At 29.3% G+C, this 16,684-nt stretch overlaps 1 protein-coding gene across 1 annotated transcript in view; it reads left to right on the forward strand.

Moving 5' to 3' along the window:
• Nucleotides 1–16,684, forward strand: part of LOC129944126 (dynein axonemal heavy chain 10) — a 142,765-nt gene that overhangs the window by 53,797 nt on the left and 72,284 nt on the right. The window contains 16 exon segments of the mRNA XM_056053321.1: nucleotides 565–784; nucleotides 849–956; nucleotides 1,013–1,185; nucleotides 2,980–3,494; nucleotides 3,619–3,780; nucleotides 6,772–6,877; nucleotides 6,940–7,022; nucleotides 7,311–7,602; nucleotides 7,664–7,822; nucleotides 10,465–10,503; nucleotides 10,506–10,619; nucleotides 14,754–14,886; nucleotides 14,940–15,025; nucleotides 15,083–15,217; nucleotides 15,287–15,493; nucleotides 15,554–15,768. Coding sequence (XP_055909296.1) covers nucleotides 565–784; nucleotides 849–956; nucleotides 1,013–1,185; nucleotides 2,980–3,494; nucleotides 3,619–3,780; nucleotides 6,772–6,877; nucleotides 6,940–7,022; nucleotides 7,311–7,602; nucleotides 7,664–7,822; nucleotides 10,465–10,503; nucleotides 10,506–10,619; nucleotides 14,754–14,886; nucleotides 14,940–15,025; nucleotides 15,083–15,217; nucleotides 15,287–15,493; nucleotides 15,554–15,768 — 2,747 coding nt within the window.

Raw genomic sequence — 16,684 nt, forward strand, 5'->3', positions numbered from 1 at the left:
TTGGTGATAGGCGAAATAAAAGTATCACTTTCTCAAAAATCAATTTTCAGTGCAGATTCAAATGCCCTTTAAAATTATATTTCTTGTCATTTAGATGACTTTGAAAACTATAGGATCAATAATAATTATTAACTTAAATGAAATTTTCTTATCTTTAATCGAGTTTTTCTAAGAAAGCCCTATTTAATGTTAAAATGAATATTGGCGTCGATAAATAGTTTCCTTAACAAGTTTATTTTATTTAAGGTTTTTATTTTTACTGAACAAGGTCAGTAAAATTTTTCAGTCAAGAAAGAAAATATACTATTTATCTTTTAAACAATATTTTGTCTCAATTATTCATAATATCACTGATTTTCTTTCGATTTCATGATGGTTTGGGAACAATTCTCCAGAAATCTGTATAGTAAACATATTTTAAATAACTTCCTTTTCTGAAAACAAAGTACGTTCTTAACAAAATAAGTAATTCAAATGCACAGGATTTATCGTTCTCGCAAACTTTTTGTTTACACATTGAGGAATAAAAACGTTTACATAACTTTCTTTTAAAATATTCTATAGGTCGACGTAAATAAAGACCAAGTAAAAGCTCTATCGCCTAAAACTGTATCTATGAGGAAAATAACAAAATTTACTATAATTGCGACTTTGGTTCAATGGCTTGTGAGTCGACCACAACAAATCGATGCTTTACTACCAAAAGCAAAGAATTATTTAAAAATGATGCAAACAAAAAAGGTGCTAAAACAACATGAGAAATTTTTAATGAAGCAATGTGAATGTAAGCGGGCATGTTTTAGAAAACTTTTAAAATTGAATTTGAATCAGTATATTTTTTTTTCAAGTAATTGTTCGGGCAAATAGTCAGGAATATATACCAACATGGAAAGAAATGGTTGGTAATCAGGTATTAATTGAACTTGAAATGCAATTTAAAGTTAATATTCCGAAAGGTAAGAGATTATTAAAAACAATTAGTTTTATACAAATGTATGTTTGTTTCTTCAAGATATCTTTAATATATTGTATGAAGGCCAAGAATTCGAGCATCTGGGATTTCAACTGCCAAAGGCAATTCGAACAGTTATCATGAGAAAAAATTTAATTTTTACTGATTTTGAAGGCATTGAAGGTGTTATTAGTCAATATAACTATGTTATAAGAACACTTTCACCCTCAGAGGTAAGAAATAATAATATAGCCAAATAGTAAGAAATAGAGTTAACATAGAAAACCACGACCTCTATCCGATCTTATAACTTTTTGCTGGGTGTAGCTTGTATTATTATTTTTTTTTTTCAAAAGTGTTACCATAATATTTATTTTTTATTGTAAACTCCGTAAAAAATGCTTGTTAGTCGAATTGATAAAAATAGCGAACCGATTCAAAAAATATTTTAACCTCTTTAACTGATTTTTCTGAATATTTCCAAATTTGAAGGAATAATGTGTTACTTTGGAATTACTTATGACCTTAACTTAAACCTTCGAAATCTTTAGAAAAAGTACCTATAGGTACATGAGTAAATATTAAAGGATTATAATTCTTAAAAAAAATGTTTTCATATTAGTATTTTGTTGTAATTACATATTTTATATTTTGTACCCTACTTTGAGAATAGATATTCTTGCCTAACGTGCAGTTAGAACTGCCTTTTAAAAACTGCAAGAAATGTCGTATCATTACTTTTCTAATAAAGTAGAAGGAGGCCACACATTTTGGAATCGATTGAGGTTTTGTACCCAGAAACTTTTACAACCTATGAACAGGTAGGTATGTACATACATATTTCACCATTAAAGTTCATAAAATAAAAAGGGAAAATTAGGAGTTTAAAAGTGTGACCCCACACTGGCTCTGAAAAGACTTTGACAGCTTGAGAAAGAGCAAAAGTAGATGCATTGAAGGATTTAGGACTCTTAGGCCGTGAAATAGCAAGGAGACTTGTAGAAACAAGAACATTATGAGAAGAGCGTTAAATTCAACGGCTTGTCTCAAATTCCATTCTACCAGCGACTAAAATAAGGGCCAAAGCTGAGTATAAGCCAGAATAACAGCGGTGTAAGGAGAAATCTAAGAAATAAACCTAGTTTAAGTACACAAAGAGCATCGAATGATTTTTTTCAAGTAAGCATGTTATTTGGAACAGTGAATGAAAACGCGTTGCCTTTTCAGGTGAAAACAAGTTTAACCTTGATGGGCCGAATTGGTTGGTTACAACTTACGAGTATATTTCTATGCACTGAGAAAGGATGCGCTTATTTTGGAAAGACATCATAGCCGCACATCAGGTTTAATGGTGTGGTGAGTTATAACCTACTATGGACATGGCTTTTTAGTAAAGTTTATGAAGGTGACAGAAAGCTTTTCGGGATTTCTGGGTCCGATTTTCCTGTAATTATTTTAAAGAAATTTAATGTTTTTATTCCAAACCGTATTATAGATGTTATATCCAAGAATGGAGAGCATAGTCATTACTAATGTAAAATAACGTTATAAATAAATGTTGTCAAACCATAAAATGTAAATATTACATTACTTTTTTCCTTTTTTTCTAAAATTTAGCATGTGGCCTCATCTTAGTAAAACATTTTTATATACGGTTTTTTGTGGTTCTTTATTTGATATTGGGAATTCATACGCTCGTTTCCAACTTTTCCTTTAATTTAATGAATTGTTAATGGTAAAATACGCACCTTTTCAGAGGTAGTAAAATTTTCCGGGTAAAACACTCCAACCAGCTATAAAAAGGTAGAATCGCTTCCAAAATTTGTAGCCTCATCCTAGTGGTTGGCAGTATATATTGCACTTTTAATATCGATATATGGTCGAATAGAAAATTCGTATTCAATTAATTTCCACTTTATTATAATCACATAGTTGTAAAATATAATAGTAAAAAATATCTTATCCGTATACTCGTATACATACATAGATTCTTAGTATGAATATTCCACAATAATTCTGAATTTTAGGTTGATTTTCTACGGGACCATCTGCATGAAATTGAAGTAATAATACAAGCTGGAGTAAGCCGTTATACTTGGCAATCTTTTAACATCCAAAAATTTTCTGCAAATATTAAAATTCTTCTAAGAAAACTGGTATCGATTGTGTCCCAAATAAATAACATTCGTTTAGAAATTAAATCTCGCATTGGTAAAATGGAGAATTTTAATTTATTTAAACTCGTTGAATCAAATGAAAACACCTCAAGTGGATTATTTAATCATGAACTTTTAAAACCAAGTCAAATAGTAGACAATGAAGTTAAGAACAGGGAAAAGATTCATTCGTGGGAAGAATATTTGAGAAGATTAAGAGAATCACGAAATGAAAAAAATGCTCAGATGAGAAAAATTATCGACTCTCTTGGTCCAGTGTTAATAAAATTGGAAAGCCTTGTTTTGGGAACATTTACTGGGCGTTCCGAAAAAATGAAAGAATATTATGTGTATTGGGAAAAGGAAACTTTTGACTCTATTTTAAGGTAAAATCAAATTAATTTATTTAACTTATTTACATTTATAATAATAATATATTATAATATATAATAATATTGGTGTGGTAATGTTGTATAAACTTTTTACCATATTTTTTAACTTTTTTAATAGGTACACCCATAAAAACTTTGAAGTATTTTTGAATTCTCTTTTGGGAAATGTTCCCACTTTTGAAATCCAGGGACTTCTTTTGATGCCCGAAATTGCTCTCCACCCAAGTGCTTCAGAACTTCAAAATATTTTCGTTGAATCAGCAAAAAACTTCCTAAAAGGGTAATGTAACAAAATTATCTTTATTTTTTATCATCAATTAATATTAATGTATTAAACTTTAAAAAAAACTCCATAATCAATGAGTGATGTTGATATTTTTAATACTACTAGGACATTAACATTTATGTATGTTGAAAATTAATTCATACAATTTTGAAATTATTGTCTGCACATAATTTCCTTCGTATACTATAGCTTTCTTTTAAGTCAAATAAAAGTGTATTTAATTCTATTTCCAACAATAGTTTTTGTGTTGAATTTTCATCGTCTGTTATTTACAAAAATTGGGTGGATAACGAACGGCCCTGATGTATAGAAATGATAAATCTTGAGTTGTCTACTTTTATTCTGGGCATAATAGAAGGTTGTTTATCATCATTTGTTGTTAATTGATTGATTTTGGTGTCAAATGAAATGATAGGGTTGTTTAAAAAGAAGTTGGCGCATAATCCATAGGTTTCCATATTTGATATGTTAAGTTTTTGGTTAGTGCAGAAAATTGATCCCATTTGTTATTTAGTCGTTTTCTGTTCTAAATGAAAGGCTTTAAGTTATCTATCTAATATTACTGCCTGAACAAAAGTTGGTCTTCTATTTTCTTAAAAAAATACTTCTAGTATGATTTTACTTGCGCCCGCGACATATGGGAATTATATGACAAGTTTGCATTCGTAAGAAATTTCGAACTCAAAATTTTAATCAAACATAAAATTACGATAGTAGAGAAGGTGAAAAATGTAGTTCGCATAATATCGTCCGTCCGTCTGGCTGTTTGTCTGTCTGTCGTGGATTCTACAGCCCAAAGCATTGGGTCGATTGACTTCAAATTAGGAATTTAAGGTTTTTACCCGTTGCGAGTTAGACGTTTTTTTTTCAATATTTTGTCTGCACAAGCTCTAATAGTGTTTCATTAGTATTTGATGATCTAAAATGTTACTGTGGTGGAATCGGCTAAGTTGATAATTGACTATCAAATTTTTGATAGTCAAGTCGTCGACAATTACCGAGCTTCCCGTCTGTGTAAGCTAATTCAATTCAATTCATTTGGTGAAATTTTAAAATGATTTCTATAAAATATTTAAATAAAAGTTGGCTGTGTTAAAATAACATTCTTACTTTTCTTGTATTTTTTTGGAATTACTAAAGCTTGTCGGTCAAAAGAATGTGTTGTCTTACCTAAAAAGGGCAACTGAAAAAATGTTCTATTCCTTTTTTGTAAGCGTCTGGTAGCTCTATTCAGAAACACATATTTGTAGGAAAATTATTATCAATTTTTTCTAGTGACAGCTCAATCAATTTTCTTTCACATTGTTTTTATTTTAGATTAAATTTTTTTTTTCGAAATTCGAGATCTTAAAAATGGGTCCTCATTTTTTTACGAAATTAAAATTTAAAAATATTTTAGTGATCTCTAAATATTTGCATACCACAAATGTTTTTAAACTTAAATTTAAAGGTCTTATATATACAAAATTATTTTTTTTACAAAAAATCACGCGTAACTATTTTCAAATACAGGAGCAAGTTCGTACGACCCAGGCTCGTATTTTATTTTTCACTTTCCATAGGTCCCTAGAGTCGAAATAGAAGGTTTTTGGAGAGATGTTTTTTCGTCGTCCATACCTCAAGAACTAGTAGAGAAATCGACTTTAAATAAATTATGTTATACAGATAATAATGCACAAAGGGCTCTCAAGAAAATTGCGTGGGTGGTTTTTTTTACCAGAGCATGAGCAGTTCAAAAAAGATGAAAAATGTTGGTTAACCCTAAATATCTCACGAACTAAAAACGCTAGAGACTTGAATTAAATTTTATTTACTATATTGTAACATGATTCCAAAAAATATTTTTTTGAAAATAATCTTATTAACAGTTTTTGTATAAATACAAAATATTTAAAACAACATTTTTCACCTTGAAAATTTTACGAATAAAAAAGGATTTTATCTCCAAAACAATTTTGTGCAACAAAGAATAATGTTTTTGACATCTGGTCAAATTTTGAGAAAAATTTCATTGACAGTTTTTTTTATAAAAAATAAAAACCTAAAACAAAAAATACTCAAAGTTGTTACAAATTCCACTCAAATATCTTTTCAAAAATTTGAGATTATGGCTTCAAACTAATTTTCACTAATAAGAAATATTGTTTCCAACATTTGATAAATCGAATTGCAATTTTATTTTTTACAAGAAATAATAACCTAAACAGAAAATAATAAAAGTTGGTAAAATTTATTTTCGACTCAAATAACTTTTCAAAACTTTCAGACATTGCCTTTAAACTAATTTTATTTAAAAAAAAAAAAACATTGTTGTCAAAATTGAGTACCATTTTGACAGTTTTTTTTACAAAAAATGGAAAATATTGTTATATTTTTTTATTTTTTTAGAATAATTCAATTGCATTTTTTTTATCAAAACACGAAAATCTATAAAACTTTTAAGCAAGACAAATCGACAGACGGGATGGGAAGTTATCAGTGTGGGTCGCATCCCAGCCTTTTTTTTAAGAACACTATTACTTTGGAAATTTTAAACCCAAATCAATCACAGATAGGGCTTTAAATACTTCACTTTTCTCAAAAAGTTTTAACACGTATTTAGATAGTGGTATCATTGCCCGAATTATTATTATTTGCACGTTCTTAACACGAAAAACACTAACATTTCTGTGCAGGGTCTCCAGTATGTAATGGTGCTTGTATTTGTCTTTAAGATGACAATGAAGAAAAGGACATAGGATAAAACTAATGAGTCTTTGTGTAATACAGTTTTGAAAAAGTTAAAAAATGTATTACATTTTCTAAAGGGCTTTTAAGGTCCACTTCTACAAATGAATACTTCTGTTTTCTCTTAGAATTTTAGATAGTCAAACTTTTAAATTTTGAATTTCGTCATTAATTCATAACTTTTAATCTTATCATTGATTTAGTGGTCTTGTATAAATCTTTAAAAAAAATTAATTTTCATAAATATATTCCAAACAGAATAAGAGTTCTTAAACGATGGATGAGTGGGACTTGCATTTCATGTCCACCCGTAGAAAGTATGGGACGAAATTATGTATTCACATTTTATGAAGACGTTCTCAAAGTAAGGAATCACAATATCTTTCGTTTTAATAATTTAATATAAAAACACTTCTTCCAAACTAGGAAGAGGAAGTTGTGGCCTTGACGAGAAATATTCAAAGCTTGGCAAACAGAGTGGTTGATGAGGCTCAAATATATGTACGCAGGTAAATATGTATATGGGATTATTGAATATTCTTTATAAATGGTGTTCTAGTCATCCCACAGATAGTTTTTTATATCCTTTCTTGAACAAGCTGTAACTTTGCCAAATTTCAATCCAATCTTAAAAACCAAAAATTGGATTTGATATCAAATTATGGTTTAGCCATTATGTGTTCTTGTTGTTGTCTAGACTAAAAAATCAACAGCCCCTTGTTGAAGAAAGGATTAAAAAAATATTTAAAAGGATTAAGTTTTGAAGGAAGCAAAAACATTAAAATTATTTTTTTAAGATTTAAAAAGTTCTACGGATTATGGTCATTTGATAAGGCTGCAATAAGTGAAAGATTTGTTAACTCTGGAGTACCCTTAGTGCAATTCGATGAAAAGTTTACCTTCTTCGCAAAAGTTATCGACGAATTGCGTCAATCAGAAACATACTGTGATGTTCGTTGCATCCGCATTAATGTAAAACCAATATTGGAAAGCTTAGGTGAGCTAGCCTTAGATTGGAAAACTACCTTAGGTGAAATTTTAGCTACAAAAACACGGAATAAAATGATTGAATTAAGAAATGAAATAAAGGTTAAGTGATATTTGAGATCCCTACCATTTTTTCTTTGTGTAAAACTTATTTTGTTTTCAGAATCTCCAAATGAATTTACAAAAAAGTCCAAAAAATCTTAATGATTTTAAAATTGTAATGGCAGCAATTGGTAAAATTCAGTCAAAAACAATATCAAATCAACTGGAAATAACTAAAATCCAACAAATTTATACAATTTTTAGTGAACACAGTATAAAGGTAATATTGAAACTTTTACAATTGAGTCATTTGTACTTGTAAAAAATATGAAGTTTTTTCTGCGAAATAATAAGTGACCAAAGTAAACTGAAACACAAGAAAAAACAGGATAGGTTTGGAGCCGCACACTTTGCATAGAGATTCATATGAACGTGTTTTATTTTGGAAGATTGTTTTTATTGAACTTCTTTTGAAACCAATCAATGTTTAAAATAATGCATCTGCAGGCTCATCAAATTGATATTTCCGACACTATCAGACATTTTTTTCTTTGATTTTTCGTATTTTATACTGCACAACTCCCAACAACAGAATCGTAAAGCAACAGTAATGAACATAGTTAAGATAGTATATCTAATGTAAACGATGATATATGTACAGGTTCCAGTTGTTAAAAAGGATTTCAAGGCACTTGAACTTAACAATCAAGTGTTTGCATATCTAAACAACGAACAAAAGTATCGACTTCAAACAATTATTTTTTATTTATAGATAATATCTTCAAGGTGCGAGAAATGAAATTCATTTCAGAAATTTCAACAAAATTGAAAACAATATCAAAACAATTATGCTTTATATTTAGATCGAGAGCTGAGGGCTAGTCTTTGCAATTCAAATTTTGGAAAATTTGTCCTTTTGATGCCCTTTTTCTCAGGAACGCCGCCATTGAACGTTTCTATTATCCCCAATGCTAGGACAATCTGCAACTGGCTTCCTTTCACGCCTTTCAGCCCTCAGCTCTAAGAAGAACTTATGTGAACTCAATTTAATTCTTCATATTGGAAAGCTATACAAAATATGAATTAAAGAGAATATCAACTGATATTATATTTTTAAATAAAAAAATAGGCAACATAATTTTCAGCTTACTTCCGGAAAAATAGTTTTGAAAATGAAAAAAATATAAACAACTAAAATTGGTAGATACATTTTTAGAACAGGGAAAGATATTTAATTAAAGTAAATATTAAAAAAAAATATTGTTGACATTTCGTAAAAAATAAAAAAAAAAGTCGATTAAAGTTGTCAATATTAGGGGCAACATTTCTTAATAAGTGTGGGTCGCATATCATTTTTAACATCAGCAATTTAATTACAAAAGGTGGAATCATTTTTTTTAAAGCTCCACTGTAACTCTGACTTTTGTAAGGCCCATCATTCACGAAACAAAACACAAATTGATCTGAGCAAAAATTTTAATAATTATTTCGACTTGTACACAGTTAGCTGCAAAAACAGCAAAAACAATGCTTTCCGTAACATTAGGTTACTGTTATTTTTAACTTCCCATAGGAAGTTATTGTAATGGGTCCGATTTGTCAAATTGAAAATTTGGACATTTCTCGACGTTTCAAGGTCCCTAGAGTCGAAATAAAAGATTTTAGAAAGATGTCTGTGCGTGCGTGTGTACGTACGTTCGTACGTTCGCGACGTTTTTTTCGTCGTCCATAGCTCAAGAACCAGAAGAGATATCGATTTCAAATAAATTTTGTTATACAGATAATAAGGCAGAAAGATGCAGAAAGGGCTCTCAAGAAAATTGCGTGGGTGGTTTTCTTACCATAGCAGTTTAAAAAAAAGGTGAAAATTTTGGTTGATCCTAAATATCTTACGAACCAAAAACGCTAGGGACTTGAATTAAATTTTATATAATAAACTGTAACGTGATCTCAAAGAAGTATATTTTTTGAAAAAAAAATCTATCTAACGGTTTTTTTCTAAATCAAAAAAATTTAAAAAAAAAATTGTCACCTCCTAAATTTAACGACTAACATATGATTTCATCTCCAAAACAATTTTGAGCAACGGAGAATAATGTTTTTGGAATCTGGCAAAATTTTGAGAAAAATCGAATCGACAGTTTTTTTTATAAAAAATAAAAATCTAAAAAAAACATTACTCAAAGTTCGTAAAAATTAAATATCGATTCAAATATCTTTTCAAAAACTTGAAATTAAGGCTTCAAGCTTATTTTCTCTTATAATAAATATTGTTTTCAACATTCAATAAAATTTTGAGAAAAATCGAATTGACAGTTTTTTTACAAAAAATAAAAACCTAGAAAAAAATGAATAAAAGTTGGTAAAAGTTGATTTTCGACTCAAATATCTTTTCAAAACTATAAAATATTGGCTTCAAACTAATTTTATCTTATAGAAAATATTGTTTTCAACATTCGATAGAATTTTGAAGAAAATCGAATTGACGTTTTTTTACAAAAAATAAAACTCTAAAAAAACAATACTAAAACTTGGTAAAAATTTACTTTCAATTCAAATAGCTTTTCAAAAATTAAAAATATTGGCGTCAAACTTAATTTATTTTACAGAAAATATTGTTTTCGATATTCAGTGATTTTTATATAAAAATCCAACAGTCCGTTTTTTCATAAAAATTAAAATCTATAAAAAATAGTACGCAAATTTGGTAAAATTGATACTAGTACATATAGACAAACTTTTAAGCAAGACAAATCGACAGACCGGATGGGAAGTTATCAGTGTGGGTCGCATCCCAGCCTCTTTTTTAAATTGTGATTGTGTCTTTAATGACTGCGTGATTAGTTAAAATTATTGATTATATTCTTTTTTTTAATCATGTTTAAAATGTATTCATTGTTTCTTTATTTATTTACTTACAAGTTCAATCACAATGACATGTTAATGATTCATCAATTAGAAAAAAACGATGGAAAAGAATATATAGATCTTCCTTGTACCGATCATTTAAACTCGGACCTATTAAACAAAAATTTGCGGAGATTGTTTCAAAGGAAATAAACATTTTTTTGGAAAAAGTAAGTAAAAAGATTTACTAAAATACTCATACACGTAAATTTAATATACACATAACCAATAAACGAAATAATAAATACAAATATAAACATAAGCATAAATATAAATATAAATATAAATATAAATATAAATATAAATATAAATATAAATATAAATATAAATATAAATATAAATATAAATATAAATATAAATATAAATATAAATATAAATATAAATATAAATATAAATATAAATATAAATATAAATATAAATATAAATATAAATATAAATATAAATATAAATATAAATATAAATATAAATATAAATATAAATATAAATATAAATATAAATATAAAAATATTCAAATGGAAATTTAAATTATATAATAATTAGTGGATTTACACATCGTCGAACAGCCAATATTATATTCCATATATAGATTATTAAACAAAATTTGCACACAATTCTTTACCATATTAGATTTTTTATTTTCTTTCAAAAAAGGAAATATAGCGGGTAATAAAATGATAATGTATTTCTTTATGTCATGTTCATCTCAATTTTTTTTTAAATATAAAATTTGATACTTAGCCAAAACAACAGTAATCGCATCTGTAAACAACAACGCACGACGGAACATAATTCTTGAATGTTCTCCAGTTTTTCACGGTACAAATCTGAAAGAAACTTTTGGGCTTAAGGAAAAAGTATAGTTTAAATATTTTTTAACTACCCCAAAAACTAGATAACATAGATGCAAACATTTTTCAGTGTCTGTTTAAGAATTGAATAACTACATTAATTACTTCTGTATTGGTATTTATAATCAATCAAGAGAAAAATAATCCTCATAGTGATTTTTTCAACTTTTTAACTTCCAATAGGAAGTTATTGTAATAAGTCCGATCTGTCAAATTGAAAATGTTGACATTTCTCGACGTTTCAAGGTATCTAGAGCGTGCGTGTGTACAAGCGTTCGTACGTTCGCGACATTTTTTGTGGTCCATAGCTCAAGATCCAGAAGAGATATCGACTTTAAATTAATTTTGTTATACAGATAATAATGTAGAAAAATGCAGAAAGGGCTCTCAAGAAAATTGCGTGGGTGGTTTTCTTACCATAGCAGTTTAAAAAGAATGGGAACATATTGGTTAACCCTTAATATCTCACAAACCAATAACGATAGAGACTTGAATTAAATATTATAATAAATATGGAAACGTGATACCAAACAAATATATTTTTGGAAAAAAAATCCAACGGTTTTTATAAATCAAAAAAAAACTGAAAACAATTTGTCTCCTCGAAAATTTTACGAATAAAGAATGATTTTATCTGCAAAACAATTTTTAGTTCTCGATATCACGTGAACAAAAGAAGGTATTGACTTTAATTTAAATTAATTTCATTCATCAAATTTGTATTTGTTTATATAAGAAATAAAAACTACTAAAATTTGTTAAAAATCTCGTTAACAAAAAGATTTTTAAATCAAAATATTTTGTCATATGCAAAATATTGTTATTAATTTTTAATTTTTTTAGAATAATTCAATTGACAACTTTTTAAACAAATTACGAAAACCTACAAACCTTCTTAGCAAGACAAATCGTCAGACAGGATGGGAAGTTATCAGTGTGGGTCGCATCCTAGCCTTCTGACTTCTGAGTGCGTCTCAAGATGCCTCCTGTAAAGGTAAAACTGTGGTAAGGACGCGGCGTTACATACACTAATACGCACCATCGAATACTCCCGCCATCATAGAGAGTTCACCTATGGTTGCTTTCCTTGACATCAGAGTCACTTTTAACAACGTTCACACACCTAAAATAATATCTGCACTAACATAATCTGAACGTAGAAAGTTCGCTTGGAGAGTTAATTCATTGAGTGCTGAGTAGCAGATCCGATAATTAATTAACTCAAGAGAGTTTCAGTGTGAATGCCTATGCGGATGATGTGGCTATAGTGGTTTCAGGAAAGCATCTTAATACCCTAAAAGAACTCTTACAAAATGCCTAATACTGTGGGCTGATCGGTGTGGATTGTCTGGAATTAGTCTCATTTTTCGAGGAAATACAAAACCCCATTTCCTAACCCTCCCTATATTAAAGGAATCCCATTAAAGTCCTCAGACGATTGTAAGTACTTATTTTACACAAGCAACTAAATTGAAATGGCAATATAAAAGAAAGAGTTAAAAACGCTACTGTAGCTCTTTTTTGCAAGAAAGCTAATCAAACCGATTTCAATGTACGGCGGTGTGGCAGTGTGGTGGAATGCCTTAGAAAAAGCTACTAACTGCGACAAACTAAATAAAGTCCAACATTCATCTTGCCTCGCTTCGCACACACGCCACTGCACACCCTACTCTACCTAACATCAAATATTTAGTTAACCCAAAGCTGCATCCTGTGCTATTCGTTTTAAATCTTCGTTGCATTGGGTTAATAATAAATTAGCACACCATAATTCTTAAATACTTAGAATGAAGTCCTGCAATCCTGCAATTCGAAATGAAACTTCCCGATATCTTACTTACTTACTTAAGGTGGCATTACAGTTCGGGGTGGACCTGGGCCTCAACCAACATGCGTCTCCAGCCAGTTCGGTCCCTAGCTAGCTGTCTCCAGTTTCGCACGCCAAGTTGGTTGAGATCTTCACCCACCTGCGTGCGCCACCTGAATAGCGGTCTTCCTCTACTGCGCCGGCCGTCCCTCGGGATTGTATTCGAAGACCTTCCGGGGTGAAGCGTTGATGTCCATTCGCTCTACATCTAATTCGTTGAACTTTAATTCTAGGTCAGTGTCGCTGTACAGCCCGTACAGTTCGTCGTTATATCTTCTCCTCCATTCTCCATTTATGCATACGGGACCAAAAATCACCTGAAGAATTTTTATCTCTAAGTATCCTAAGACGCTCTAATCTTTCTTTGACAGGGTCTCAGCGCCATACTCGAGAGAAGACTTAACTATACAATTGCCTTCCAAGTCCAAAGAAGCAGCGATTTGCAATAGTTATTCTTCGTTTGATTTCAGCGCTGAAGTCGTTGCTTGAGTCTATAGCGGTGTCCAGATAGAAAAAGTCGTCAAATACCTAAAAGTTATAGCTGTCCTTGGTGACGTTTTGTCCAAGACGTCGTTGTTCAATACCCTTTTTTGATGACAGCATATATACATAGTCTTGCTCTCATTGACCACTAAACCCATCTTCTTCGCTTCCATCACAATTCTCAAAAACGCTCCACTGACATCACACTTTGATCTTCCAATTATGTCAATATCATCTGCGTATCCGTGAAATTAAATGGACTTTTGGAGGATTGTGCCTCTAGTGTTGACGGTTGATTTTTGCACAATTCTTTCCAGAATGATATTGAAGAAGTCGCATGACAGTGCATCGTTGTAGCGTGCTCCAGGGAACTTTTGGCTATAAGAGAACTACATAGAAGAATAGATAATAAGAGAATCCCATTAACTATTATTTTTAACGATTAATATTAACATAATCAGCCTCTCACGTTTCGTAAGGGTTTCAAACTGGTTTTATTGAGCTTAGAAAGAAGTCTCAAGATTTATGTGGTATCACAATGGGCCATTGAACTGGCCTAAATGCATGCTAATCCATCACGGACTTTAACCTAACCTAACTTCAAGTGTTTCTGTTGGTTTTAAATATTTTTTGAGACGAATTTTAACATCCAAAACACTGCAATTTATCGTACAATTCAAAAATCTACCACTATTGTTTTTAGTGATAACTTATAAGGTATAAAACAATAATAATATATTAATTTAAAAGGGCAATCTTAAACAACATCGAAAGATTGGCTGAAATCTCGTCGTTAGTGTCGCGTTGGGATGGTCTTGTCTTGGTTTCACATTTTACACTTAAATCACAGACGTTATAGATTCGGCTAACATCTAATAAACAACTGAATTTACTATTGTACACTTATACTAATGCAATCACAATACGTTTTAATATTTGAGTTTAATTTTAAAATTTTTAAAATTCTTATTTTATTATAATAATAAAGATAACACAAATGTGTTATGTTTATAAGTCACAAATTACCCTTTTTTTGAGCTGCAGCGCCCCCAATTGTATTGTATTTATTTTCAATTTTCTATATACATTTTCATCTCTTTCTGTAGCTGCAAAATTTTATCGAAGATTTTGATCAGCATGGACCTGGTTCGGTTGGAGCTGAATTAGAAAAAGGCTTGAAACTTCTTGATGTTTATGGAGTGGAATTCCAAAATCTAGAAGAACGCAGGATTGAGTTGTGTTGGTTATTTATAATTTTTTTAAAATCATATAAAATCCTATTTTTCCATCAGCGAATGCAGAAAAACTTTTTGACATTCCGGTTGTAGATTACAACAACTTTATCAGGGCGAAAAGTGATTTTGATGGACTGCAAATTGTAAGAAAACAATATTTAATAATGAAGGACTCTTTTAATTTGTTAAAAATTCTTAAGATTTACAAACTTTATAGACAACAGAAAATTGCCCGAGAAACTTGGTCTAAAACTTTATGGGTTGATTTAGATCCACAAATTTTAAATGATGGTATTGAGAGTTACTTAAAGGAATTTCGAAAACTGCCAAAAAAGGTTATTTCATAAAACTCGCTTATTTTACCAACGAATTATTTTAAATATTACAATTATAACTCTTTCCAGGTACGGGAATTGATAAGTGGCCAAATGCTAGAACTTCAAATGAAACAGTTTAGAAACTCAGTACCACTCATGGTGAGTTTGAAAAACGAAGCTTTAAGAGAACGCCATTGGCGTCTGCTGATGCAAAAAACCGGTAAAACCTTTGATATGTCTGCTGGTACATTCACTTTGGAAAATATGTTCAACATGCAACTGCATCAATACCAAGTTTGTTAACGGTTTTTATTTAATATTGTTTAATTTTAATGGATTTTCATGATTTTTAAGGAAATTGCCGAAACTATTCTCAATAATGCCTTGAAAGAACTTTCGATTGAGAAAGGTTTAAAAGAAGTCGAAGAAACTTGGTCGGCTATGACATTTACCGTGCACAAACATTTTAAAGGAAAAGTGGACCGTGGCTATATTCTTGGTACAGTTGAAGAAATAATGCAAATTTTGGATGACAACTCCACAAGTCTCCAATCAATGGGTGCTTCACAGTAAGCTTACTTTATTAAAGCATTAAATTATCCATTCTCCCTAAGTTTTTTTGAAAGGGTAAATACATATACTTAATAATCTTCTGAAGTAAGCGTTCAAATAACCGTATCCTGTGGGAAACTGAGTGGCCTAGGATTTAATTTATCCGTGTTTCCGGTGGCTCCATTCGCCGAACTCTTCAATGGGTCTTCCAGCAATAGCTTTCTCTGCTTCAGACTCCCACTGTTTCTCCGCTTCCGTTGTGTGAGCGCATTTCCTTCAACGTCCGTCATCGTCACCGCTTCTATTCCAACGTTTGCTTTCTTTTTGTTTGCGTACTTTGTTTTGCTGCAAGGACGTCTGTTGGTGTCACGCCTGTTATTACCAAAACAGCAGGCTTTGACACAGTGCGGTACGCGCTATCTATCCGTAGAATAGATAGAAAAAAAATTATTATTATAATAAACACCACATTAATAATAATAATAATAAAAATAATAATAATAATAATAATAATAATAATAATAATAATAATAATAATAATAATAATAATAATAATAATAATAATAATAATAATAATAATAATAATAATAATAATAATAATAATAATAATAATAATAATAATAATAATAATAATAATAATAATAATAATAATAATAATAATAATAATAATAATAATAATAATAATAATAATAATAATAATAATAATAATAATAATAATAATAATAATAATAATAATAATAATAATAATAATAATAATAATAATAATAATAATAATAATAATAATAATAATAATAATAATAATAATAATAATAATAATAATAATAATAATAATAATAATAATAATAATAATAATAATAATAATAATAATAATAATAATAATAATAATAATAATAATAATAATAATAATAATAATAATAATAATAATAATAATAA

This window comes from Eupeodes corollae, chromosome 2, assembly GCF_945859685.1.
Source record: "Eupeodes corollae chromosome 2, idEupCoro1.1, whole genome shotgun sequence".
NCBI classification, from domain to species: Eukaryota; Metazoa; Arthropoda; class Insecta; order Diptera; family Syrphidae; genus Eupeodes; species Eupeodes corollae.